The 24,702-nt window shown below is 31.3% G+C and overlaps 1 protein-coding gene across 1 annotated transcript in view; it reads left to right on the plus strand.

Moving 5' to 3' along the window:
* The window catches only part of LOC130214247 (potassium/sodium hyperpolarization-activated cyclic nucleotide-gated channel 2), a 133,811-nt gene that overhangs the window by 106,825 nt on the left and 2,284 nt on the right, over nucleotides 1-24,702 (plus strand). The window contains 3 exon segments of the mRNA XM_056445848.1: nucleotides 3,531-3,677; nucleotides 5,883-6,123; nucleotides 20,923-21,087. Of these exon segments, the coding sequence (XP_056301823.1) occupies nucleotides 3,531-3,677; nucleotides 5,883-6,123; nucleotides 20,923-21,087 (553 nt within the window).

Here is a 24,702-nt window from a genome sequence, read left to right on the forward strand (position 1 = left end):
TTTATAGCTATACTACTGTAAACATGTTTATTGAAGACTACTATTTATAGCTATACTACTGTAAACATGTTTATTGAAGACTACTTTTTATAGCTATACTACTGTAAACATGTTTATTGAAGACTAATATTTATAGCTATACTACTGTAAACATGTTTATTGAAGACTAATATTTATAGCTATACTACTGTAAACATGTTTATTGAAGACTACTATTTATAGTCTATACTACTGTAAACATGTTTTTTTGAAGACTAATATTTATGGCTATACTACTGTAAACATGTTTATTGAAGACTAATATTTATAGCTTTACTACTGTAAACATGTTTATTGAAGACTACTATTTATAGCTATACTACTGTAAACATGCTTATTGAAGACTACTATTTATAGCTATACTACTGTAAACATGTTTATTGAAGACTACTATTTATAACTATACTACTGTAAACATGTTTATTAAAGACTACTATTTATAGCTATACTACTGTAAACATGTTTATTGAAGACTACTATTTATAGCTGTACTACTGTAAACATGTTTATTGAAGACTAATATTTATAGCTATACTACTGTAAACATGTTTATTGAAGACTAATAGTTTATACCTGTTGCTTTTTTTATTGTGGTTACAGCTGATTGGTGTGTTTTTCAGCAGTGTGTGTGTGCACACCTGATGGCTGTGTTTAACCTATGGTTCATTTGTGTGTTCATTTGAAGGCCTTCGCTTGGAAAAATCCCTCTACACTTATGTATAAACCATAATGAAACCTGTATCATATATTTTAAACAACAATATTAAATGATTGTTAATGATTGTTTATTGAAGCGATGTGTATCTTGTGTGCTGGTGATCTAAAGCTCTGTTCCTGTAGTATTTGTATGATGAAAGGATCATGTGAACCAATGATCCTGCAAATGCAAGACTTCTTTAAGATAATGAATGCAGCATGCAGAGTGTTGAACACTGGAGGGTCTGTGTTAAAAGTAGTGTGTGTTTACAGTTTTGTGTCTGAAAATTGACATCAGGGTTCTGAAATTTGTGGCAATACAATTAAAAAAACTGTAGTAAAACTTTAGTTCAGTGTTTCCACTGTCTGTACTATTCCCTTATGTATAAACCATAATGAAAGCTCTATCATACATTTTAAACAACAATATTAAATGATTGTTAAAGATTGTTTATTGAAGCGATGTGTATCTTGTGTCCTGGTTATCTAAAGTAATGTGCCTTTGGGATTTGTATGAAAAAAGGATCATGTGAACCAATGATCCTGCAAATGCAAGACTTCTTTAAAGAAATGAACGCAGCATGCAGAGTGTTGAACACTGGAGGGTCTGTGTTAATAGTGTGTGTTTAGAGTTTTGTGACTAGAGTTTTGAAAATGGACATCAGGGTTCTGAAATTTGTGGCAAAACGATTGTGGAAAACTGTAAGTGCATTTTATATTTTGTCTTCAGTGACATCTCTTCTCTGATTGGTGTTTTTTGGCATGAGGGCCCGGATCAATCTGTCAATCACACGAGATCCACCAGTAGTAAACCTCAACTGTTCAGTTCATTCCTTGTGGACAAACATGTAGATTTCTTCCACCGCAGTCTCATGACAATTTGTAACTTTTTAATTCATGGGCTGTTTCATTTTAATCTGTATGATCTCATTCATTCATTTTAGTACAGTTTGCTCATTCACCAATTGGGGTAGGGTTAGGGGAGGGGTTTGGGGCCACCATTACTGCTTTTAAAACTCCTTTTGTGTGTGAATGAGAGAGTGTGTATGGATGTTTTCCAGTAAAGGATTGCGGCTGGAAGGACATTCTCTGCATCAAAAAATATGCTGGAATAATTGGTGGTTCATTCCGCTGTGGTGACCCCTGATAAATAAGGGACTAAATTGAAGAAAAGTGAATGAATAATGATTAGTTGGGCGATTTATTTTATCCTTTATTTATTTATTTACTTTTTTTTTTTTTTGTTAATCGATAATCAGACAAAAATCAATGCTTTTTTATTTGATGTTTTGCCTAATATAATACGGCTTATTCTTTATTATAATACAGCTTATTACATAATACAGTTTATAAATAAAATTATACATACACACTGTCTGTTTGTAGAGTATTTTTGCTTATTTTGCTGCCACTTTTGCCATAACCCCTTCATTTCTGACTCTGAATGTGATACACTTGCCAATGTACTGTATATGAATATGAATTACACCAGGGGTCTCAAACTCAATTTTCCTGGGGGTGTGGCTAGTCTGGGTGTGGCTGGGCCGCATCAGGTTTTCCTCAAGAAATAAGTTATATTATTATTTATTAATTTTCAGTTTGTTTATTTTTTCATCTTATTTTGTGTTAAAAAATAAAAATAAAGAGATTTGAGAAGATTGGATTTATTTAACACAAAATAAGATGAAAAAATAAACAACTAAAAAATGTATAAGAAAATAAATCGATCAGTAATAAATAGTAATAATAATTTTATTATTAATAATAATAATAATAATAATAATAACAATAATAATAATTAGATTTACTTTTATCTGCCATGTTGTTACAGGAAAAGTAAGCAACACTGTGTCGTTGTCATTTGTTTTGACTACTTTTACATCATATAGAAATATATGTACATGTTTATTGTGTGAGGCAATGCAAATACAAAGCAGGTAGAGTGATGCAAATGACCCCAAAATAACGGTGCGACTCTATAATTGTTATAATTGTTACAATTGGTCACCGGGGACTCTTATTGCCGATGGACAGGTGTCGATACGTGACTGCAGATAACTACATTAGACTGCATTGAGCTCTTACTTTTCTTTTATCCCACCGCGTATGCATCACTTTGATTTCTTTTCTGCTCACTGTGCACGAAACAATAACCACCAACCAATAAGAGTGATTGTAAATGCAAGAAAGATGATTGATTGACAATATTGTTCAGGAGTCAAGACCAATAGTTAAACCTGAATTTCCGCGGGCCCGAGACCCCTGAATTACACTGTTATAACATCTTATAATGCAATGTTTCCCAACCCTGTTCCTGGAGGCACACCAACAGTACATATTTTGGATGTCTCCCTTTACTGACCCATTAACTTCAGGTGTTGGAGTCTCTTCTAATGTTCTGATAAGTTGATTCAGGTGTGTTTGATTAGGGAGAGGTTGAAAATGTGTACTGTTGGTGTGCCTTCAGAAACAGGGTTGGGAAACACTGTTATAATGTACCACAAAGTAAGGAAAAACCTGAGAAACACTCTACTCACGCTTGTGATGGAGGATTGTGTCGATCAACTAGTTCATCCATCGTTTCGACAGTGGATTTAAACTCAATTGATAAGAGTGAAAATAATACTATTGTTGCTCAATTCAGTTCAATGTGCACTCAGTAAGGAGCTGAATAATCATTTTGACTGTATGTATCACAGCAGAAAGAAAATATATCTCTTTGATGGCGACTCTATTATGAACGTGCTGTGCTGTTTTAATTAACACCATTATTTGTGTGTTCTTTATCTTTGCAGTATAAACAAGTGGAGCAGTACATGTCCTTCCACAAACTTCCGGCAGATTTCCGTCAGAAAATCCACGATTACTATGAGCACCGTTACCAGGGCAAGATGTTTGATGAAGAAAGCATCCTGGAGGAGCTGAACGAGCCGCTCAGAGAGGTGTGTGTGTGTGTGTGTGTGTGTGTGTGTGTGTGTGTGTGTGTGTGTGTGTGTGTGTGTGTGTCTGCAAAGGTCTGTCTGTGTCTGTAAACATCTGTGGAAAATAAGCTCCCAGAAGGCCTTGCGTTTGTCTCAGAGCTTTTCCAAAACAATGAAGCCATGCTGAACAGGGAGCAGCTTCCAAACTCATTTGTGTCACAGTAAACAGCTAAATCCCTTCTGCCAATGGCTTCCAGCTTTAACTACATTTAATGCTGTTTTAAGACCGAACTATGCACAAGATGAGGGTACCATAGTTTTTAAAATATTAAGAGAATTGTCTTAAAGAATTGCAAAACCATTTTCCAAATGAAAGATTGTTAACATTATTACATTTGACAAAATATCAAGTGTATTTTAGTAAAGTTTATAAAAATAAATAAAATAATAAATGTAAAATTATAATATATAAATATATAATAAAATAATGATAATGATAATACATATAATAATGATGATGATAATGATCATGATAGTAACAACAAAAATTTAAATATAAGTTAATAAATAATAATAATAATAATAATAATAATAATAAGAATAATACATTAAACTTTAAAAAACAACAACAATAATATTATTATCTTTGTTTATTTAACATTTTATACACTATATAAACATACTGGGCCTCAAGATACTTAAATAATAATTTCTATATTTACATGGAAATAAATAAATAAATAAATAAATAATAACAATAATACATTAAACATTAAATTAAAAAATTAAATAAAAATGACAACAAAAAGAATAATATTGTTATCTTTGTTATTAATTATATATATATATATATATATATATATATATATATATATAATTGTTATTAAAATTATTCATACTATTATTACATTTTCTCAATAAGAAATAAACATTGTTATATATAAACTTTAAACATACTGGCCTAATATACTTAAATAATAATTTCTATATTTACATACAAATAAATAAATAAATAAATATATTATTCATGCTATTATTATTATTATTATTATTATTATTATTATTATTATATTATATTATATTATACTCTGTTATATTATTTATAAACATACTGGGCTATAAGTTTAAATACTTAAATAGTTATTTTATTTTTATAATAACAACAACAAGAACTATAATAATAATAATAATAATAATAATAATAATAATAATAATAATAATAATAATGATGATAATAATAATGATGATAATAATAATAATAATAATGATAATAATAATAATGATAATAATAATAATGATGGTAGTAGCGACAACAAAATGTTTAATTTAAAATAATAAAGTAAATAAATAAATAAATAATAATAATAATAATAATAGTAATAGTAACAATAGCAAAAATTTACATTTAAGTTAATAAAAACAAATAAAAACCAATAAACAAATAGAAATAATAATAATAATAATAATAACAATAATGCATTAAACATTAAACTTAAAAAATAAATAAAAATAACAAAAATAATAATATTGTTATCTTTGTTATTAATTATATATATATTATTATTATTAAAATTATTATTACTATTATTACATTTTCTCAATAAGAAATAAACATTGTTATACACTATATAAACTATAAACATACTGGCCTTAATATACTTAAATAATAATTTCTATATTTACATACAAATAAATAAATATATTTTTCATGCTATTATTATTATTATTATTATTATTATTATTATTATTATTATTATTATTATTATTATTATTATTATTATTATATTATATACTGTTATATAATTTATAAACATACTGGGCTATACGTTTAAATACTTAAATAGTTATTTTCTTTTTATAATAACGACAACAACAACTATAATAATAGAAATAATAATAATAATAATAATATTGATGATAATAATAATAATGATGGTAGTAGCGACAGCAAAATGTTTAATTTAAATTAATAAAGTAAATAAATAATAATAATAATATTAATAGTAACAACAACAAAAATTTACATTTAAGTTAATAAAAATTAATAAATAATAATAATAATATTAATAATAGCAATATTTATTTACTTGCTCAAATGACATTTCTTGAGTATTTCCATGTGGTTTTCCTTTATATTCATGTAAATGCTGTGTATGTGAATGTGAAATATCTGTGTATCTATTTCTCTCCCCCTCTGAACTTTCCATCTGTTTTCTCCACCGTCAGGAAATCGTAAACTTCAACTGCCGTAAGCTGGTGGCCTCCATGCCTCTATTTGCCAACGCGGAGCCCAATTTTGTGACAGCGATGCTTACAAAGCTGCGTTTCGAGGTTTTCCAGCCTGGTGATTATATAATCCGAGAGGGAACCATCGGAAAAAAGATGTACTTCATTCAGCACGGCGTGGTAAACGTCATCACCAAAGGAACCGTTGGGATGAAACTTACTGACGGATCCTACTTTGGAGGTAAAAAAAAAATGACCTCGTCAATTAGGTGTGAATTAAACCATCACTTCACTTAATTAAACAGCTCAAATCCTTATTGAACCCATAACATTTGCAATTATCTAAGCCAGAAATGTTGTGACCTCTATTATCCTCATTATTTTTTTTTTATTATATCGACAGCACTTTAATAACTGAACTTTTGATGGCAATTTTGATGAAGACCTTTGCTTTACTTTGACACTTTCACTTTTGTTTTCAGATTTTCCAGATTTTCTGATTTTGATTGTAATGTACAGTAATTACACACATTTGTTTGTAATCTGGCTTTGAAACAATAGCTATTGTGAAAACAGCTATAAAAAGAAACTTTCATTAGAATAGAATAGAACAGAACAGAACAGAAAAGAATAGAAAAAGAAATAAATAGAAAAGAATAGAACAGAATGGAATAGAATTGAATAGAAAAATAAATGAATAGACTAGAACAGAATGGAATAGAATGGAACAGAATAGAAAACAATAGAACAGAACAGATTAGAATAGAATAGAATAGAATAGAATAGAATAGAATGAAACAAAACAGAATGGAACAGAACAGAACAGATTAGAATAAAGTAGATAGAATACAAAAGAATAGAATATAAAATAATAGAATAAATTAGAACAGAATAGAATAGAATAAAATTGAATAGAATAGAATAACATTTAAAAAAGGAATCAAATAGAATAGAACTGAACAGAATAGAATAGAACGGAACAGAACAGAATGGAATAGAAAGAAACAGAACAGAATGAAAAAGAAAAGAATAGAATAGACAACAGAATGGAAAAGAATAGAATATAATAGAAAAGAATAAAATGTAATGGAAATAAATAAAATGAAAAAGAATAGATAGGCTAGAACAAAATAGAATAGAACAAAACAGAAAAGAAAAGAACAGAAAAGAAAAGAAAAAAAAATGAATAGAATAGAATAGAATAGAACAAAACAAAACTGAATAGAATAGAATAGAATGGAACGGAGCAAAACAGAATGGAATAGAAAATAATAGAATAGAAAAGAAAAGAATAGAATTAAACAGAACGGTACAGAACGGAATATAATAGAATGGAATGGAATGGAATGGAATGGAACAGAAAAGAACGGAACGGAACGGAACGGAACAGAGTGGAATGGATCAAAACAAAACAGAATGGAATAATAAATAACAGAATAGAAAAGAAAAGAATATAATTAAACAGAACAGAATGGAATAGAAAAGAATAGAATAAAACAGAACAGAAAAGAACAGAAGAGAACAGAACAGAACAGAATGGAACGGAATAGAATAGAAAGAACAGAATGGAATGGAATGGAACGGAACGGAACGGAACAAAACAAAACAGAATGGAATAGATAGTAATAGAATAGAAAAGAATAGAATAAACAGAACAGAAAAGAACAGAATGGAAAAAATAGAATAGAACAGAATGGAACGGAACGGAACAAAACAAATCAGAATGTAATAAAAAATAATAGAATAGAAAAGAAAAGATTAGAATAAAACAGAACTTAACGAAAAATAACAGAATAGAATAGAATAGAGTAGAATAGAAAAGAATAGAATGTAATGGAACAAAACAGAATAGAATAGAATAGAATAGAATAGAATAGAATAGAATAGAATAGAATAGAATAGAATAGAATAGAATAGAATAGAATGCAATAGAACGGAACAGAATAGAATGGAACAGAACGGAACAAAACAAAACAGAATGGAATAGAAAATAATAGAACAGAAAAGAAAAGAATAGAATGAAACAGAACTGAACGGAACGGAAAAGAACAGAATAGAATAGAGTAGAAAAGAATAGAATGTAATGGAACAAAACAGACCGGAATAGAACGGAACGGAACGGAACAGAACGAAACTGAATGGAATGGAATAGAACAGAATGGAATGGAACAAAACAGAATGGAATAGAACATAATAGAATAGAAAAGAAAAGAATAGAATTAAACAGAACAGAATAGAACAGAATAGAATAGAGTAGAATAGAATAGAACTTGTTAGGACAGAAACACAGCAGTGGTGAAGAATTGAATTGTGGGGGTTATGAGCTGCTGCTGCTGGAGGAATCCTCGTCAACCCTGGAGAGAGAGAGAGAGAGAGAGAGAGAGAGAGAGAGAGAGAGAGAGAGAGAGAGAGAGAGAGTGTGTGTGTGTGCGTGCGTGCGTGCGTGCGTGCGCAAGTATGAGTGCATGTGTGTGTGTGTTAGTCTGTGACTGTTTGTGTCTATGTATGTTTGTGCATGTGTTTGTGTGTGTGTATGTGTGTGTGCGCATGTGCGTGTGTTCGTTTGTGAATGGTTGTGTGTCTTTGCATGTGTTTGTATCTTTGCATGTGTGTGTGTGTCCATTTGCTTGTGTGTGCATGTGTGTGTGAGACTGTTCATGTCTTTTTGTGTGTGCAGGGTGTGCGTGCCTATGTGCATGTTGCCTTTGTGTGTGTGTGTGTGTGTGTTAGCATGTATTTTGTGTGTGTTTGCACATGTGTGTGATTGTGCATGTGTTTTGTGTGTGCGTGTACATGTGTTTTTGTGTGTGCGAGTGTGTGAGCTTGTCTGTGTGCATGTGTATGGGTTTGTTTTTTTGTGAGTGTGTGTTCTTTTGTGTGTGTGTGTGCGCGTCCATATGTTTTTCTGTGTATGCCATTTGTGTGTTTGTGTGTGAGTGTGTGCGCGTCCATGTGTTTTTCTGTGTATGCCGTGTGCGTGTGTGTGACTGTGTGTGTGTGACTGTGCAAGTGTGTGTATGCATGTGTGTGTTCGTCTGTGACTGTGTGTGTGTTTGTGCATGTGTTTGTCTTTGTGTGTGTGTGTGTGTGTGCATGTGTGTGTGTGTATGTGTTTGTGCATGTGTTTGTCTTTGCATGTGTGTGTGTGCATGTATGTGTGTTTGTCTGTGAATGTTTGGGTGCATGTGTTTGTGGTTTCACATTTGTGTTGCATTAGCATGTGTGTGTGTGTGTGCGTGTGTGTTTATATGCATGTGTGTGTGTCTTTGCATTTGTGCATGTGTGTCTGTCTGTGCATGTGTCTGTGCACGTCTGTGTGCATGTGTCTGCATATCTCTTTCTCTCTCTCTCTCTCTCTCTGTGTGTGTGTGTGTGTGTGCGTGTGTGCGTGCGTGCGTGCGTGCGTGCGTGCGTGTGTGTGTGTGTGTGTGTGTGTGTGTGTGAGAGTGTGTCTGTGCTTATCTCTCTGTGCATCTGCGCGTGTATGTATGTGTGTGTGTGCGCTGAGGAGTGGAACAGGATCTCTCTCTGCAGCTGTATCTCCTCATGACTCAGCCTCTTTGAGCTGCAGAGGGCAGGAGGTTTTGGAAGAGGCTCTCGGCGAGTGACCTTGGAAAAGTCAAAGACGAGCTGATTTCTGCTGTAGCCTGAGATGAAGAAGAAAAGAGAGACGCGTCTGTGTGTGTAGAGGATCAGTCTCACTTTAACCCTGGGGAAAATCAGCTCTGCTGCAGCTCAGGCTTTACACAGATCTCCTTCCCGGATCATTTCAGCATCAGACTTGTTGATGTTTGTTGTAAAAATCAATCGGGGGAATAAAAACAGGCTATTAAAGTCTGCATGAACCGGAAGCTGCGACCATTTTTTTAGTATTGTGATGCAGTTCCACAGAGAAACAGAATATTAATTGAGAAAACAGTGGGCGTGGCTTGTTTTTTCTACTGCGAGCTGATTGGCGGTAGTGAAGTAGGCATTTCATTCAGAAAGATCTGGAAAAGAGTTATTACAGCCTAAGAGACTCCTCCTGCTCATCAAACTGACAGCTGGAAGGGGCGTGGTTAAGTATGTTAGCCCCGCCCAATACCTCAGACAGACCTAGGCTGTTTCTCAATATGCGTTCTTCAGCGGTCTTGCATCCTCGTGTTCTCGTCATCATCAGCTGCCAAAGTTCAGTTGCAATACTCAAGAGCGCAAGAACAGAGGACGCGTGAAACTTCCCGGATGTGTTCTTGATATCGAGGATGCACTGATGCAGACTTGAGCATCGAACTCGCTCTAGAAGTCCCAGAAGTCATTGCGACTGGAGGTGGGAAGCTCAGCATTTTATTTAGATTTATTATTAAAGTTCGGAGATATCAATTATTTATCTTAGGAGTTTCCCTAAATGAAACGGTTAAAGGTAAACATTACCATGGACATCTTAATAAAGGAATAAACACATTAGGGGGTTTGTTTGCTGAAATTTGTATTAAAATCTGTTTTATTTATATTGTGCAATGTATTGACCTTATTCTTTAATGTGGAAGTGCGCTCGTTTTTGCGATTGTTTTAGAACTTCCGATTCAGCTGCCTATGGGAAAAATGACTAGAAATAATAAATGGCAGAAAACAGTCAAACTACTTACTCTACAAACAAGTGTTTGCATGACAATACAGACAAAGTAGAATAATATAATAATAAAATATCAGTTTGCAACACCAAGCAGCAGAACGAGCTGTTTTTAATGTATAAAAATGAATGGACGTGAATGAGACCGGAAGTTTCGAGCCAAAATGATTCAAATGGCTGCGCCCACTCGTACGCGGAGAATAAGATGAATATTTATAATGTTTTTATGTATAGTATTTATTTTGAAAAAGGGAGAAACAATAAATCGTTGTATGAATGATGAATGTTTAAATATTTTTCCATTAAAAAAACGTGTGAAGGTCATGTGACCATCTAGAAGAACGCAGCATCTCATTTCTCAGAGGACGCGTTCTCTGTTCTCGCGGTCTCCCGAGTTCGTTCTTCCGAGGACACCTGGCAATACCGGTCTCCACAAGAACGCAAGTCCGTCCTCTGCGTTCTTGGAATTGGGAAACAGCCCTAATCTGAGAATTTAACTGAAAACAAACAGGAAGTGGATTTTCAGATTTCAATTAAAGATTACAGGGGCAAACTATTTATTTTCGGTATGACACGCACAGATAAATTGCTCACCACAAAACTAGCGATGAGCGTCAATTCAAGAACCAATAGGAGCTGATTATGCAATCTGTGCGACAATTCAAATGACTGCAGGGAAATGTCCAAACTGTTTTTTATCTTCCTGGTTTTATGCACTCATGTTCGTGCACTCTGACATGCCTTTAGTTTGCATTTCATTTGTACTTTAAAGTAACAGTTTACCCAAAACTGAACATCGTCAGCATTATTATTATTAACATCTGAGATCATCAAAATATGAACATCATATTTTATTTCTTCATTTTAATTATTATTATTATTATTATTATTATTATTATTATTATTATTATTATTATTATTATTAATATTATTATTATAATTATTATTATTAATATTATTATTGTTATTATTATTATTGTTATTAATATTGTTATTGTTATTATTATTATTATTATTGTTATTATTATTATTATTATTATTATTATTATTATTATTATTATTATTATTGTTATTATTGTTATTATTGTTATTATTATTATTATTATAATTATTATTATTATTATTAATATTATTATTGTTATTATTATTATTATTGTTATTAATATTGTTATTGTTATTATTATTATTATTATTGTTATTATTATTATTATTATTAATATTATTATTATTATTAATATTATTATTGTTGTTATTATTATTATTGTTATTAATATTGTTATTGTTATTATTATTATTATTATTGTTATTATTATTATTATTATTATTAATATTATTATTATTATTATTATTAATATTATTATTGTTGTTATTATTATTATTATTATTATTATTATTATTATTATTGTTATTGTTATTATTATTATTATTATTATTATTATTATTATTATTATTATTATTATTATTATTATTATTATTATTATTTAATTTTTTATTTAAATTTTTATTTTTTTCCCTTTTCAGTATTCTTTATACCAGAGAAACATCTGAGATCATATTTTATTATTATTTTAATAATTATTTTTATTATTTTATTATTTCAAACATCTGAGACTGTCCATTCATTCATTCATTTTTCTTCATTTTAGTCCCTTTATTAATCATGGGTCGCCACAGCGGAATGAACCGCCAACTTATGCAGCATATGTTTTACACAGTAGATGCCCTTCCAGTTGCAACCCAGCACTGGGAAACACCATACACTCTTGCATTCACACTCATACACTACGGCCAATTTAGTTTATTCAACTCCCCAATAGCGCATGTGTTTGGACTTGTGGGGGAAACCGGAGCACCCGGAGGAAACCCCATACAGAAATGCCTACTGAGCCAACCGTGGCTCAAACCAGCGACGTTCTTGCTGTGAGGCGATTGATCTACCCGCTGCACCACCATGACGCCCATCTGAGACTGTATTTTACTAAAATACTAAAGTAATCATAAAATTAAATAAAATTAATACAAAATAAATTGCACATCCATGCAGGAGTGTGAGTTTACCAATGTGTGTGTGTGTGTGTGTGTGTGTGTGTTGTTCACCTTTAAGTGCGTACCTGCGATTGTCCTTTAATTTACTGCACTTGCTTTGATGAATGACCGTGGCTCCGGATGAACGCCGCTGGACTGACGAAGTTCTCTAAAATGAGTCCAGGTTTCCAAGGTTGTGTATTGGATTTTGTGGATTGATTTGGGCAGCAGACAGGGAAACGGGCCGAACACACAGAGGAGCCTGATGGATGGCCCAGGACTTAATGCACAGAATGACGCACAACATACAGGATGAATGACATTTATTATGTGCACACACTCTTGTGGGTTATTTCTCTGCCATCCGGAGAGCTGCAGATTTCATATTTGTGCTCCGGTATTGTGTGAGGTAAATTTAATCCGAGGGGAACCTGTGTGTGTGTGTCTTCTAAATATAGACACAAAATAACCTTGAACATTTATCATGAAACAATACCTGGTGATTGGAGATGGGCCGGGTGAAGTGTATACATTACAGTCAAAAGTTTGCAATATAAAAGAAAATAATAATGGGCGTCACGGTGGCTCAGTGGTTAGTACTGCCGCCTGACAGCAAGAAGGTCGCTGGTTTGAGTCCCGGCTGGGTCAGTTGGCATTTCTGTGTGGAGTTTGCATGTTCTCCCCCTGTTGGCGTGGGTGCTCCGGTTTCCCCCCAGTCCAAAAACTTGCAAAATAGGTGAATTAACCGTAGTGTATGAGGTGAATGTGAGAGTGTATGGGTGTTTCCCAGCATTGGGTTGCAGCTGAAAGGGTATTCGCTGCCTAAAACATACGTTGGAATAGTTGGCGGTTCATTCCGCTGTGGTGACCCCTGATAAATAAGGGACTAAGCTGAAGGAAAACGAATGAATGATAAAGCAAATCATCACGTTTGAAGGATCATGTGATGCTGAAGTCTGTAGGGATGATGCTTAAAGTTCAGTTTTGAATGACGGAAATAAATTAAATGTTAATGCAGTTCATCATCAGAATGCAAAATGCAGGATATACAGATTATAAATTTATGCAGCACCACCCCGAATAGGCTATACAGATATATAATGATAGTTTAACGCATTTATTGTGAAATGTGCCATGTATGTTTGTAATGAGGCAACAAACACATGTAGATGGCTGAGTATAAGAGTTTATGCAGGTTTATGCACTGTCATATCACTGAAGGAACAACAGTAAACTTTATAAAACTCATCAGCTTGTGTAAAGGTTGATATTCACTTCTGCCAGTGTTTTTATGTAAATCCACAAAATACTTGAAATACTTGCCTGTTGATGAGTGTATTTATTATTGAGCCTGCATTTCATCATCAGCATTTCAGGAGCAAACATTTTATTTCAATGTGTGCGTTTCTATTATTATTAATATTGAGTAAAAGTAAAAATACACATCTTTAAATGTACTCAAAAAGTACAAGTTACTATGTTCTATACTTAAGTAAAAGTACTTGAGGAAATTTCTACTCAAGTAAAAGTAACAATCTTAAAAGTTACCTAAAGTATCAGTTGAAAAAACTACTTAATTAACTAGTTACTTTTATTATCATTTATATTATGTAAAAGTGCACATCTTTAAATGTACTAAAACAGTACAGATTACTCTATACTCGAGTAAAAGTAAAAGTACTTGAGAAAATGTTTACTCTAGTAAAAGTAACAATCTTGAAAGTTACTCAGGTAGGAGTAAAAAAAGTATCAGATGAAAAAAATTACTCAGGTAAGTTATTTATATTGAGTAAGAGTTAAAATACACATCTTTAAATGTACTCAAAAAGTACAAGTTCTATACTTAAGTAAAAGTACTTGAGGAAATTTCTACTCAAGTAAAAGTAACAATCTTAAAAGTTACTTAAAGTATCAGTTGAAAAAGTTACTTAATTAACTAGTTACTATAGTTACTTTTATTATCATTTATATTATGTAAAAGTGCACATCTTTAAATGTACTAAAACAGTAGAGATTACTCTATACTTGAGTAAAAGTAAAAGTACTTGAGAAAATGTTTACTCAAGTAAAAGTAACAATCTTGAAAGTTGATCAGGTAGGAGTAAAAAAAAGTATCAGATGAAAAAAATTACTCGGGTAAGTTATTTATATTGAGTAAGAGTTAAAATACACACCTTTAAATGTACTCAATGTACAAGTTATATATTTGGCCACACTTTATTTGGATGGTCTGTTTGTTGAGTTTAAGTTACATTGCATCTACATGCCAACTAATTCGCATTAGATTATAAGTAGACTGTTAGGTTAGGGTTGGGGTTAGGGTTAGTGTAAGTTGACATGTACTTGCAAAGTTTCTTATAGTAAGTTAAATGTTTGTTGAATGTCTGTATCAACAGATATTAAGCAGACAGTCTACTAATACTCAAATGGACCGTCAAAATAAAGTGTTACCCTATACTTTGTATTCAAGTAAAAGTACAAGTACTTGAGGAAATTTTTACTTACTTAAAAGTAACAGTCGTAAAAGTTACTCGAGTGTAAAAAGTATTCGATGATAAAATGCACTCAAGTAACTAGTTACATTTATTATCATTTATATTGAGTAAGAGTAAAAGTGCACATCTTTAAATGTACTTAAAAAGTATAAGGTACTCTATACTCAAGTACAAGTACTTGAAAACATTTTTACTCAGTAAAAGTAACAATCTTCAAAGTTTCTCGGGTAGGAGTAAAAATCTGATGAAAAAAGTTACTCAAGTAACTAGATACTTTTATTATCATTTACATTGAGTAAGAGTAAAAATACACATCTTTAACTGTACTCAATGTAGAAGTTACTATACTTTGTACTCAAGTAAAAGTACTAGTACTTGAGGAATATTTACTTATGTAAAGGTAACAATCTTCAAAGTTACTCAAGTAGGAGTAAAAAAGGAGAAAAAATTCTAGTTACTTTCATTATTATTTATATTGGGTAAAATTAAAAGTGCACATCTTTAAATGTACTCAAAGTACACGTTACTAAAATCTATACTCAAGTAAAAGTACAAGTACTTGAGGAAATATTTAGTTACTCAAGTAGGAGTAAAAAAAAGTATCAGGTAACACATGACTTAAGTCAGTGTTTCCCAACCCTGTTCCTGAAGGCACACTAACAGTACACATTTTCAACCTCTCCCTAATCAAACACACCTGAATCAACTCAGCAGAACATTAGAAAAGACCCCAAAACCTGACAGGAATGGGTCAGATAAGGGAGACATACAAAATATGTACTGTTGGTGTGCCTCCAGGAACAGGGTTGGGAAACACTGACTTAAGTAACTAGTTACTTTTATTATTATTTATATTGAGTAAAATATTTAAATGTACTCAAAAAATCCTTGAGTACAAGTACTTGAGAACATTTTTACTCAAGTAAAGGTAACAATCTTGAAAGTTTCTCGGGTAGGAGTAAAAATCTGATGAAAAAAGTTACTCAAGTAACTATATACTTTTATTATCATTTATATTGAGTAAGAGTAAAAGTACACATCTTTAAATGTACTCAATGTAGAAGTTACTATACTGTTTACTCAAGTAAAAGTACAAGTACTTGAGGAAATTTTTACTCAAGTAAACGTAACAATCTTAAAAGTTACTCAGAGTAAAAAGTATCTGATGAAAAAAGTGCTCAAGTAGCTAGTTACATTTATTGTCATTTATGAGTAAAAGTATACATTTCAAATGTACTCAAAGTACAAGTTACTATACTAAAGAAAAAGTACAAGTACTTGAGGAATATTTACTTATGTAAAGGTAACAATCTTCAAAGTTACTCAAGTAGGAGTAAAAAAGGAGAATAAATTCTAGTTACTTTCATTATTATTTATATTGGGTAAAATTAAAAGTGCACACCTTTAAATGTACTCAAAAAGTACAAGTCACTATACGCTTTACTCAAGAAAAAGTAAAAATCTTAAGTTACTCAAGTAAGAGTAAAAAGTATCAGATAAAAAAATACACAAATATCTAGTTACTTTTATCATTTATATTGACTATGAGTGAAAGTGCACATCTTTAAAGGTACTCAAAAAGTACAGGTTACTAAAATCTATACTCAAGTAAAAGTACAAGTACTTGAGGAAGTATTTAGTCAAGTAAAATAACTTAGTTACTCAAGTAGGAGTAAAAAAAGTATCAGGTAACACATGACTTAAGTAACTAGTTACTTTTATTATTATTTATATTGAGTAAAATATTTAAATGTACTCAAAAATACTTGAGTACAAGTACTTGAGAACATTTTTACTCAAGTAAAAGTAACAATCTTGAAAGTTTCTCGGGTAGGAGTAAAAATCTGATGAAAAAAGTTACTCAAGTAACTTGATACTTTTATTATCATTTATATTGAGTAAGAGTAAAAGTACACATCTTTAACTGTACTCAATGTAGAAGTTACTATACTTTGTACTCAAGTAAAAGTACAAGTACTTGAGGAAATTTTTACTCATGTAAACGTAACAATCTTAAAAGTTACTCAGAGTAGAAAAGTATCTGATGAAAAAAGTGCTCAAGTAGCTAGTTACATTTATTATCATTTATGAGTAAAAGTTCACATTTCAATTGTACTCAAAGTACAAGTTACTATACTCAAGAAAAAGTACAAGTACTTGAGGAATATTTACTTATGTAAAGGTAACAATCTTCAAAGTTACTCAAGTAGGAGTAAAAAAGGAGAAAAAATTCTAGTTACTTTCATTATTATTTATATTGGGTAAAATTAAAAGTGCACATCTTTAAATGTACTCAAAAAGTACAAGTTACTATACTCTTTACTCAAGAAAAAGTAAAAATCTTAAGTTACTCAAGTAAGAGTAAAAAGTATCAGATAAAAAAATACACAAATATCTAGTTACTTTTATAATTTATATTGACTATGAGTGAAAGTACACATCTTTAAAGGTACTCAAAAGTACTCGTTACTAAAATCTATACTCAAGTAAAAGTACAAGTACTTGAGGAAATATTTAGTCAAGTAAAATAACTTAGTTACTCAAGTAGGAGTAAAAAAAGTATCAGGTAACACATGACTTAAGTAACTAGTTACTTTTATTATTATTTATATTGAGTAAAATATTTAAATGTACTCAAAAAATACTTGAGTACAAGTATTTGAGAACATTTTTACTCAAGTAAAAGTAACAATCTTGAAAGTTTCTCGGGTAGGAGTAAAAATCTGATGAAAAAAGTTACTCAAGTAACTTGATACTTTTATTATCATTTATATTGAGTAAAAGTACACATCTTTAAATGTACTCAATGTAGAAGTTACTATACTTTGTACTCAAGTAAAAGTACAAGTACTTGAGGAAATTTTTACTCATGTAAACGTAACAATCTTAAAAGTTACTCAGAGTAGAAAAGTATCTGATGAAAAAAGTGCTCAAGTAGCTAGTTATATTCATTATCATTTATTAGTAAAATTATACATTTCAAATGTACTCAAAGTACAAGTTACTATACTCAAGAAAAAGTACAAGTACTTGAGGAATATTTACTTATGTAAAGGTAACAATCTTCAAAGTTACTCAAGTAGGAGTAAAAAAGGAGAATAAATTCTAGTTACTTTCATTATTATTTATATTGGGTAAAATTAAAAGTGCACACCTTTAAATGTACTCAAAAAGTACAAGTCACTATACGCTTTACTCAAGAAAAAGTAAAAATCTTAAGTTACTCAAGTAAGAGTAAAAAGTATCAGATAAAAAAATACACAAATATCTAGTTACTTTTATCATTTATATTGACTATGAGTGAAAGTGCACATCTTTAAAGGTACTCAAAAAGTACAGGTTACTAAAATCTATACTCAAGTAAAAGTACAAGTACTTGAGGAAGTATTTAGTCAAGTAAAATAACTTAGTTACTCAAGTAGGAGTAAAAAAAGTATCAGGTAACACATGACTTAAGTAACTAGTTACTTTTATTATTATTTATATTGAGTAAAATATTTAAATGTACTCAAAAAATACTTGAGTACAAGTATTTGAGAACATTTTTACTCAAGTAAAAGTAACAATTTTGAAAGTTTCTCGGGTAGGAGTAAAAATCTGATGAAAAAAGTTACTCAAGTAACTTGATACTTTTATTATCATTTATATTGAGTAAAAGTACACATCTTTAAATGTACTCAATGTAGAAGTTACTATACTTTGTACTCAAGTAAAAGTACAAGTACTTGAGGAAATTTTTACTCATGTAAACGTAACAATCTTAAAAGTTACTCAGAGTAGAAAAGTATCTGATGAAAAAAGTGCTCAAGTAGCTAGTTATATTCATTATCATTTATTAGTAAAATTATACATTTCAAATGTACTCAAAGTACAAGTTACTATACTCAAGAAAAAGTACAAGTACTTGAGGAATATTTACTTATGTAAAGGTAACAATCTTCAAAGTTACTCAAGTAGGAGTAAAAAAGGAGAAAAAATTCTAGTTACTTTCATTATTATTTATATTGGGTAAAATTAAAAGTGCACATCTTTAAATGTACTCAAAAAGTACAAGTCACTATACGCTTTACTCAAGAAAAAGTAAAAATCTTGAGTTACTCAAGTAAGAGTAAAAAGTATCAGATGAAATAATTCACTAATATCTAGTTACTTTTATCATATATATTGACTATGAGTGAAAGTACACATCTTTAAAGGTACTCAAAGTACACGTTACTAAACTCTATACTCAAGTAAAAGTACAAGTACTTGAGGAAATATTTAGTCAAGTAAAATAACTTAGTTACTCAAGTAGTAGTAAAAAAGTATCAGGTAAAACATGACTTAAGTAACTAGTAACTTTTATTATTATTTATATTGAGTAAAATGTTTAAATGTACTCAAAAAGTACAAGTACTTGAGGAAATTTTTACTCAAAAAAAGTAACAATCTTAAGTTACTCAAGTAAGAGTAAAAATGTATCCGATGAAAAAAAATTCTCAAGTAACTAGTTACTTTTATTATCATTTATATTGAGTAAGAGTAAAAGTGCACATCTTTAAAGGCACTCAAAAAATATACGTTACTATATTCTATACTCAAGTAAAAGTACAAGTACTTGAGGAAATATTTACTCAAGTAAAATAACTTAGTTACTCAAGTAGGAGTAAAAAAAAGTATCAGGTAACACATGACTTAAGTAACTAGTTACTTTTATTATTATTTATATTGAGTAAAATATTTAAATGTACTCAAAAAGTACAAGTACTTGAGGAAATTTTTACTCAAAAAAAGTAACAATCTTAAGTTACTCAAGTAAGAGTAAAAATGTATCTGATGAAAAAAGTTACTCAAGCAACTTGATACTTTTATTATCATCATTTATATTGAGTAAGAGTAAAAGTACACATCTTTAAATGTACTCAAAAAGTACATGTTACTATATTCTGTACTCACGTAAAAGTACAAGTACTTGAGGGAATATTTACTCAAGTAAAAGTAACAGTTTTAAAAGTTACTTACGTAAGAGTAAAAAAGTATCAGATGAAAAAAATACTGAAGCTACTAGTTACTTTTATGATTATTTATATTGGGTAAAAGTAAAACATCTTTAAATGTACTCAAAAAGTAGAAGTTACCCAACAATTTTACTCAAGTAAAAGGTAATGAAGAAAATGTCATTCCTTACCACCCACCTCTGTCCGCATACCTACTCTGCAGATATCACAGTACAATTTACCTTATTGAAAAATACACTCTATGCCACATTTAAGTATTTTAGCTCAGTAATAGTTTCACGCTTCAATTTTATGTCAGATGAGCTCCATAACGCATGAATATCCCCACCACTGAGTAATAAGAATTCAAATCACATAGTTTTGAATGAAGGCCGATAAAGTTTAATTACTTTCTGCAGGCGGATGTTTAAATTCATCCCCTGTTCAATGACGGACTCTTCAGGGTTTCAGTTTTCAAGGGATTTAAAAACACTTGCTGTCTATAAAAGGTCAGAGAGTTCGTTCGCTCTGAAAAACGGACAGTATGAAGACGTGTTTTCATTTTTCTGGAGCAGCACATCAACGTAATGCAACTTTACACGCCACAAGAACTCAAGGGCATTTATGGAAATTATATTTTGGCACAGTGTCCTTTAATAATTATATCTATAGAGCTAAATGTGCTTCATTCAAACCCTTACCACACTGTGAGCACAATCTCACTCTGGTGTTGGGTAAGTTACCCAGTGTTGTGTAAGTTACTTCAAAAAACAAATTAATGTCTAATTATTACTAAGTACTTCATAACAATTGTATTTAAATTACTTTGATTATATATTCAGTTTTTTTGTGCGTTTTACTGCGTTAAATGTTTTGAAAATATACCAATTTAGATGCCATTTTTAAAAAAAAGGTCTTGTTTCGTTGTGTTTCAGAGATCTGTCTGCTGACTCGAGGTCGGCGTACAGCAAGTGTACGTGCTGAGACCTACTGTCGCCTGTATTCGCTCTCGGTGGACAACTTTAATGAGGTTTTGGAGGAATATCCCATGATGAGGAGAGCCTTCGAGACCGTGGCCATTGACCGACTTGACCGCTTGGGTAAGAGAAACAACGAACACCTTCTGAATATTTACAGGCCCTAAAGGATTATTCAGGGTTAAAGAGAGCTTAAGCTTTACGCGCAGTATCTCCATTACTGCAAGAGCTGATGTATTGACTTATTGATGATCTCCAGCTTGTGGTAGATGATACTGGAAAAAGCTATGCACTTTATAATGTAAATGTAAATTTGATGTCGGCCTTACCCACATGAAAAAATACTGTAGTAACTTTTATACAAATACTAGTGTGTTTTTTTAACTACAATTTAGTAGAGTGTTTAATACTGTATATAGTATGGAATTTATAACACTCAATGATACAGTATACTTTAGTATTAATTAGTTATGTGATAAACTAATAAATATTGTAGTATTCTTTAGTTTTACTACAGCAAATTGTGGTGTATTGTAATATAATATACACTACCTGACAAAAGTCTTGTCGTGGATCCCAGTTGTAAGAGTAACAAATAATAACTTGGCTTCAGGTTGATCATTTGGAAAAGTGTCAGAAAGTAGATTTTTCTGATGAATCATCTGTTGAGCTGCATCCCAATCATCACAAATACTGCAGAAGACCTACTGGAACCTGCATAGAGCCAAGATTCTCAGAAATCAGTCAAGTTGGGTGAAGAAAAAATCATGGTTTGGGGTTACAATTAGTATGGGGGCATGCGAGAGATCTGCAGAGTGTATGATCAACATCAACAGCCTGAGGTATCAAGACATTTGTGCTGCTCATCACATTACAATCCACAGGAGAGGGCAAATTCTTCAGCAGGATAGCGCTCCTCCTCATACTTCAGCCTCCACATCAAAGCTCCTGAAAGCAAAGAAGGTCATGGTGCTCAAGGATTGGCTAGCCCAGTCACCAGACATGAACATTATTGAGCATGTCTGGGGTAAGATGAAGGAGGCATTGAAGATGAATCCAAAGACTCTTGATGAACTCTGGGAGTCCTGCAAGAACGCTTTCTTTGCCATTCCAGATGACTTTATTAATCAGTGATTTGAGTCATTGCAGAGATGTATGGATGCAGTCCTCCAAGCTCATGATGGAGTCAGACACAATATTCATTCTGTTTCTACTGCAGCATGACTTTATATTCTATACTGGACATTATTTCTGTTCAGTGACAAGACTTTTGTCTAAGCAAAGTCAAACCTTACTGTCCTAATGAAATCATTCAAAATCAAGGCATGGTCATATTTTATTTTGGTCAAATAAGCGTAATCTAGAGGCCTTTGCCTTTCATATAAGCCACTTCTGATACCAAATGATCAACTAGAAGTCAAGTTATTATTTGCTCTTCCTAAAACTTGGATATGCAACAAGACTTTTGTAAAGTAGTGTACACTTGTGTTGCAGAAAACTACAGTATTTCGTCCTTTTTGTTTGTATTAGTTTGGTTATTGTGTTAACATGGCAAATATAGAATTACCCCAACAGACTAATTCAAGTACTTTACTATAATACGCATGATTCAAAAACACTATAGTATGTACTATATATTTTTTCATGTGTGTAAAGAAACCCTTTATATTTTGTCTGTGAAATTATAGTAAAAATTAAAGGTGTGTATTTAAAGACTTCATTAATTAATGAATGGCAACACAGTAGCAACACTGTCGCCTCACCTATCCCGGTTCGAGTCCCAGCTGGGTCAGTTGGCATTTCTGTATGGAGTTTGCATGTTCTCCCTGTGTTGGGGTGGGTTTCCTCCGGGTGCTCCGGTTTCCCCCACAGTCCAAACACATGCGCTATAGGGGAATTGAAGAAACTAAAATTGGTTGTAGTGTATGTGTGTGTGAATGAGTGTCTATGGATGTTTCCCAGTACTGGGTTGCCGCTAGAAGGGCATCCGCTGCATAAAACAAATATATAAATATATAAATGAACCGTTTAAGTTGGTGGTTCATTCCCCTGTGGTGACCCCTGATGAATAAAGGGACTACGCCGAAGGAAAATGAATGAATGAATATCATTATATATATATATATATATATATATATATATATATATATATATATATATATATATATATATATATTGTAATGTGCTTAACATGTGCTTTTTTAGTATGTTAGTCGACAGATTAAAATAAGTGTACTTCTTTTAAACATATTAAAACAATGATTTAAAATATGCTTTAATATAAAATGTTAATTTACAGATATTGTTTACAGTGTGGACTGTTTTTAAGTTTTAAATTCAAAGGATTCAATTAAATGTTTATTATTAAATTCCATTAATTCCAATGGGATTCACACTGGTAATTCTCAAATTACTTTATGTATTCGTCATGCTATATTATATTTAAATATATTAATTAAAACAATTTTGATTCGTATTTCATTTATACATATATCATTTTATATGTGATATATCATATATCATTTTAAGCAGTGCACAGTAGAATAAATGAAGAAGTAACAGCATGATAATATCCAAAATGTGGTAACAATAATAGTAAATTTCTGATTCAATATTTTCTGCTTTTAAAATATTAAGACTGTTTTATGAGAAATAAAAACAATTCTATTGGTCCAAATTGGCTCAAAATAAAAATAAAAACAATGCACATATTTATTATGAGAGATAAAAGTGTACTTAAATGTGTTAGAAAATATAGTCATTAAAGTGTATTCTCTGTACACTTCAGTGGAATTTTATTTCAGCTCATTAATCTTATCTATTATATGTTTTTTGTTGTTAAATGGGAACTTTAAAGAATGCAATGTACATTCAAAACATTGCAGTGCATTATTTTTTCAGCAGACACATTGCTTAGCGTTCAATAAACACTACGCACAGTCCTTTTGTGCATAATAACAGGAAAATTGCTCTCAGCGGGTGATTTAGGAACTTGACAGTGTTTGAAGTTCACTGCAATAAATGTGCTTTTAAAGGCTGTGAATTGATTACGAAGGCAGGTCTTTAATGACTGTGGTGGCGGTGCTTTAACAGGGACAAATATAAAGACTTCTCATAAACGCTTATTGTTTTGTTTACAGTCTAACAGCTTTTGCATTATGTTAGAGATTATGAGAAGATTTGCCTCAGAACGCATGTTTAAGATTGTTAAAGTTAATAATGTACAACCCCAAATCAGAAAAGGTTGAGACAGTGTGGAAATCGCTAATGAACCAAGAAACGTATTGATTTCTAAATTAACTTTGACTTGTATTTCATTGCAGACAATACAACAAACATTATTTAATCTGTTCCTCATAATTTTTTTATGTTTTTTTTTAATAAACACGTATCCCAATTTTGGTTCTTGCAACACATTTTTAAAAACAAAAAAGTTAAAACAGTAAAGCATTTACCACTTTGTAATGTTGCCATTCCTTTTCACAACACTTAAAAGACATTTAGGGACTGAAGACACCAAGTGATGAAGTGTTTCGGGTGTAATTTTGTCTCATTCTTCCTGCAAACTAGTTTTAAGGTGAACAACAGTTTTCAATGTCACCTTTTGCGCTTCAAAATGCACCACACATTCTTCATTGGAAACAGGTCGGGACTGCAGGCAGGCCAGTCAAGTACCTGTAAATTTAGAGTTCACCACTGCGTTCACACTGCGTTTTCCATACTGTCCAAACTTTTGTT

This window comes from Danio aesculapii, chromosome 2, assembly GCF_903798145.1.
Source record: "Danio aesculapii chromosome 2, fDanAes4.1, whole genome shotgun sequence".
NCBI lineage: Eukaryota > Metazoa > Chordata > Actinopteri > Cypriniformes > Danionidae > Danio > Danio aesculapii.